Source organism: Phyllostomus hastatus, unplaced genomic scaffold (assembly GCF_019186645.2).
Source record: "Phyllostomus hastatus isolate PE091 unplaced genomic scaffold, TTU_PhHast_1.1 phas_contig_58, whole genome shotgun sequence".
Lineage (NCBI taxonomy): Eukaryota > Metazoa > Chordata > Mammalia > Chiroptera > Phyllostomidae > Phyllostomus > Phyllostomus hastatus.
Window position 1 is genome coordinate 44,278,025 of NW_025333916.1, and position 5,334 is coordinate 44,283,358.

The 5,334-nt window shown below is 43.1% G+C and overlaps 1 protein-coding gene across 1 annotated transcript; it reads right to left on the reverse strand.

Annotated features, from left to right (window-relative positions):
- Window positions 1-2,357: 2,357 nt before the first annotated feature.
- LOC123824564 (transcription initiation factor TFIID subunit 11-like) lies at window positions 2,358-2,966 on the reverse strand. Its single transcript, XM_045847801.1, has one exon. The coding sequence runs from the start codon at window positions 2,964-2,966 to the stop codon at window positions 2,358-2,360; it is 609 nt and encodes a 202-aa protein (XP_045703757.1).
- Between the last annotated feature and the right edge of the window lie 2,368 nt (window positions 2,967-5,334).

Consider the following 5,334-nt stretch of genomic DNA (forward strand, 5'->3'; position numbering starts at 1 on the left):
TTATGTTTAGTTGCCACAGATCTTTGTACGTTTGAAGCCTATTCCTTAGATAATATGCCCTTGGTATAGTGGAACTAGATTAGATAACTTTTGTTTGGATGTATACTGGTACCTTTTTTTAGGAGGTGGTGGTAAAACATTGACCTTATCCCAGAGTGATACTAAAGCACTGAAAAATACACAGTCAAGTTTATTTTCTTTGTTATGCATCCTTTTACCAAAAAAGCACCAACTGGAGACCACATTTTTCTAGGAAGTCTCCATTCATATATTGTCCAATGCAGTTTAGAATGGTAGTGAAGCTCCAGGGGACACCTACATTCTTAATGGCACACAACAAAGCGTTCATGAGGGCTTTCAGAGATTTCTCTTGGAATGGTACCAGATTACATATAGAATTCCTTTCTGAGAACCTTGGATATTTGACATTATACAGTAAAAAGTCTTGGAATGCATCAAGATGTTGAATCTTTTCAGCCATTCCATTGTTCCCATCTGAGAGAACAATTCTGAAGCCCTATTCCTGATCTGACATCTGAGACCTTAGTGGAACTTGCTTCAGCAATCAGTGGTTGAGTCATACTCAGACCCCACTAAAAGCAGTAAGTCCTACAGGTGGCCCTAAGAGCTTTCAGCTGTGTGTCCAATGGACACCATCACTGCTTTAGGCCAAATGCTGTTCCCTGCTTGCACCAGCTTGGGCTAGGTTCTCTTTCCCTCCATGGTTCAGAAGCCACAGGCATGATGTTATTTACCCAGAAAATATCTTCCAAATCTTCTTCACTGATCCCGGAGAGAGAGAGAGAGCTGCGAGCAATACAAAGGTTGTGAGAAGTCGAATCCCTTGCATCTTACTTGTTTCAGGTTCAATCACTTTATTTCCCGAGGCAGTCCTCTCAGCTCCACGGGCTCTTCCAAGGAGCTTGACCTCCATCTCTCTTTTTGCTTCCTGGTCTAGTTCATTATAGTCACTGATATAGGAAGCTGGCTGGTAAATGAGAGTGTAATGGAATATCATGGTATTAAATAGAACTCGATTATTCTTGCCAGTCTCAAAACTTACTGTAAACAAAACACCAGAATAATGATAGATTCTTTCTATGATGGGTCCCCATATAAAGGCAAAGAGGAAATGTGAGGAGAAATAAAATATTTTGTGTGGGGTTAGTTTTGGCTTCAGGGTGAGAAAAATAGAAGATACCATCCCTTTAGTACTAGAACTGCACAGTGGGGCTTATTATATTCTTTTGCCTGTACTGGGTGTTTCAGAGGCCACGGGGCCAAGTTAAACAGACTCATACAGCACTGTGGGCATCAGAATTATGCTGTGAACAGTGATGACCATTTGAAAACAAATGTCAGACTTTGTAATGAAGAGTTCTGTACTACAATACATGTACAAGTAAAAATTAGCATAAGTTGCAACTCTTGATAAGCTTGTTTAATTCATATTGACAACATCTGTTACTCAGTAATTGACTCAGGTGTTGAGGTTCTAGGGATTCTGGGTAAGTTGGCAAAACAAATGTATTTTCAGACTGTTTTGAAATAAATTCTGGTGCTTATAAAACACTGGCCTATCACACAGTATGACAAATATTACAAACTGCACTTATAACGAAAATATAATAGCTGTTATACAGTGTTTTGGGGGGATTTGGTTTTGTCTTGTGTCTTAGGAATCCCGAGGCTGTGCTAGCTCTCTAAGCGGGTCAAAGATCACCCTCTGACACAAAACACTTGTATAACCCTTGTATTCCCACTTGTGGGAAGGACAAGGAAAACAGCCATTTCTGAGACAAGAAGGGTTTGTGATTTTATTTTTATTTTTGCAAGTTTAAACAGTTTAATGGTTGGTCACTCAAATAAAAACACAGGATAAACTTAACTATTTACAAGGACAAACGTTTTCACTTCTGCTACACCCTTGCCATTCAGGGTAGAGAATCACCCAGGAAACCTGATTGTTGCATCTCCCTAAGAGCACAGGGAAGAAGCCTCCGAAGTCATAGCCACTCCCAGCTCCAAAGGGAAACCTCACAGCAACCTTGGAAGGTTATTTTTTTCCTCTTTCCAAGCAGTTCCCTCCCCGAGGATGCCAGGTTTCGTCCTTGCACTGTTCTTCATCCAGCTAACCCGAGTCAAATGCCTCAGGGTTCCCTAAAAGGTGCTCCCTAGTTAGCCAAGGCTGAATGCCTTCATATTATTGCAACCAATATTGGAGTTTTGAGTTAAACATCTAACCCGGTTGAATTCTTGATGGCCTGAGATAGAGAAGCGGCATTGCCCAGAGTCTCAGACGCAGAAGTCCACAACCGGTCTTGCTCCGTCGGCCACAGGCCCTCGCGGGCGCTGGCCTAGAACAAGACATTTCTGGGCCTGTTGTTGGGGACTTTCCCCTTGGAGCTCAACCTGCGAACGGCCTCCCTGAGATGCTTGGGTTGCAGCGGGGGTGTTTCCCCCCACCTCTCGCACACGTCCAGGGCCTCTTCCACCACCTCCCCGACGAAGACCTTGGCCAGTCCGGCCACGGCAATGACCACGTTCGGCGACACCGAGGTGCCAGCGGCTCTCTGGATCAGATGTTTCACCGTTGCCCTGGGAAAGGCCGAGCAGCGATACATTTCATAGCGGTTCAGCTGCTCCTCCGACAAAGAATTAAGGAGTTTCACCTTCTGAGCCTCCTCGTTGTCCACCTCGCGTTTTCTCTCTTTCTCTATGGCGTTTCTTTTCAGTCTCTTGGCGGCGGGAGGAGACTCTTTCCTCGCACCTGCCCACGGGTCCGAGTCTTCCTGACGCCTGATCCCGCCTTGATGGTCAGAGGCTTTCTGCAGTTCCTCAGATCGGTGCACCGGGATTCTGCGGGTGTCGCTGGTCCCGGGGCCCTGGCGAGCGATGATGGCACGCTGACGGCACACACCCGTGTCCAAAGCTTTGGTGCTGGAGGACAAGCCGGCCTTACTCATCCCGGCGCTGGAAGACACAGGGCCTTGTGCTGGGATGTCTGAGCAGCGACCTGCAACTGGAAGGCTGAAAAGTGCTGGGGTCAGGTTTGCTGTTTGTTTTCTATCAATATCTAGCCTGTGCCCACAGACAACCCCACCGACTTACTGGTTGCAGTCTGTAGGTCAGAAACCTCAGTGTGGTCCCAGTCCTCCCTTCTTCAAAATCGCAGCAGAGAACCAACCTCGGGATTGCAGGTCTGACCTGCGATCTGTGGGACTTGAGGGAGGCCCAGTCTCTTATATAGGGCTCAGGTGATGGGACACACCCAGTCGGATAATCTCCTGGGATTTCCTTAGTCACCTGACTTCTAATCCCCTCAGGGGAACTGCCACCCACGCCTTGGGGGAGGGGCAAGCACCCTGGCCTGCAGCACAGGGTTGTCTGGGAACCTTGTGGTTTCTGAGAATTGTGTTGCTACCCGGTTCGTGCAAGTTCACATTTCATGGCAGTAACTACGGGAAACATATGTAGTACAAACAAGATCCAGCTCTCAAAACCAAACCAAACTAAACCAAACCAAACCTTTTTGACTCACTAGCAGTTATTGTATCCGGTTGTAGGAGAACACACTGGACAAAGAGGCAAATGTGGAAACTTAAATCTCCCTCCTCTGTCTATGCTTTTGATTGTGTTATGATGGTCATTTGACAACTTTTCATAAAGAGAAAGCTTGGTACTCTCTCTCTTGAGCATGGATATGGTACCTGGAGTGGTTTATCCTTCTTTTGCCCAGCATGGAAGTGCCTTCAATTCTAGACACCTTGACCTTCCTGAAATATTGAACCTATGCCGAAACTGCTGCCTCCAGGCTTAACATACTCGAAATGACATTCTGAGAAAAATAAAACTCGAAATGAGTGTGCTGTGATAGACTTTCTGACATTCGTCTGAAATTTATGACAACTGATAAGTCATTTTCAAAGTCTTAAAGATCATGAAATTCCATGACAAAAAAATTTGCGAAGTAAATGAACACTATTATATTTTGTACAGGGTGTGGCAAAAGTAGTTTTATAGTTGTGAGTATGTGAAACACAAAAGTTTATTCTTGTATTATTATTTATTAATTATTGTATTACTTTCCACATTAACAATAGTAAACCTACTTTTGTCTCACCAAAAGTATTTTAACTATGATTTTTTTATAATAGTGCTTTGATTCAGAAGAGTATATTATTAGGGATTAAATCTTATGGCATTAACTAAGAGTGTTTTGGGAATTTAAGTTGCCATTTTTGATTGACATTTGCTGTCAATGTTAGTTTAGATTTTTTAAAATGAGCTTATTGAAAGATAATTGAGCATGTCTACATTTAGAGTGAATTTTGAGAAATTGTTAAAAATAAGATTACCAATTTATTTGAATGTAAAGATTGAATCTTAGACATAAGTTTATGAGTGTTATGTTGTATAATCAAGAGGAGCGAAATCTGGACACTAAGAAATGTTATCTCTTGAAAGTAATCTTGGTTACCCAGGTTGATCAGATTTTAATTGTCAATGTGTCAAAGAAAAGACTTTGCCAATATGGCAGAATGACACACAATGGATACCATTACAAGAATCACGGGATAGAGTATTGAGTAAAAAATATATTACTCTAGCCCTGGCTGGTGTAGCTCAGTGGATTGAGCACGGGCTGCGAACCAAAGCATTGCAGGTTCGATTCCCAATCAGGGCACATGTCTGGGTTGCAGGCCATGGCCCCCAGCAACAACACATTGATGTTTCTCTCTCTCTCTCTTTCTCCCTCCCTTCTCTCTCTAAAAATAAATAAATAAAATCTTAAAAAAAATAAAAAAAAGCAAAAAGGGTAAAATAAATTTAATAAAATATATATATATATATATATATATATTACCCTGACTGGTGTGACTCAGTGGATTGGGCATTGTCCTGCCAACTGAAAGGTTGCTGGTTTGATTCCACATGGGGCACATGCCTGGGTTGTAGGCCAGGTCCCTGGTTGGAGGGTGTGTTTCTCTCACACATCAATATTTCTGACTCTTTCTCCCTCCCTTCCCCTCTCCCTAAAAATCAATGAATATAGTCTTAAAAATACATCAATATATGATAGAACAATTAGTTTTATTACTCCTTTAGGATGCTTCCAAAATAAACATTAAAGACACCAAACAGTTATTGATGAACTCACTAAATATATCAAACTATTCCTTACAGCCCTGGATGGTGTAGCTCAGTGGACTGAGCGTGGGCTGCAAACCAAAGGGTCGCTGGTTAGATTCCCAGTCAGGGCACAGGCCTGGGTTGCAGGCCAGGTGTCCAGTGCGGGGGCACATGAGGGGCAACCACACATTGATGTTTCTT

What these genes read in the sequence shown, in the direction of transcription:
- LOC123824564 (XM_045847801.1), bottom strand. Translation starts at nt 2,966, where the DNA reads ATGAGTAAGGCCGGCTTGTCCTCCAGCACCAAAGCTTTGGACACGGGT.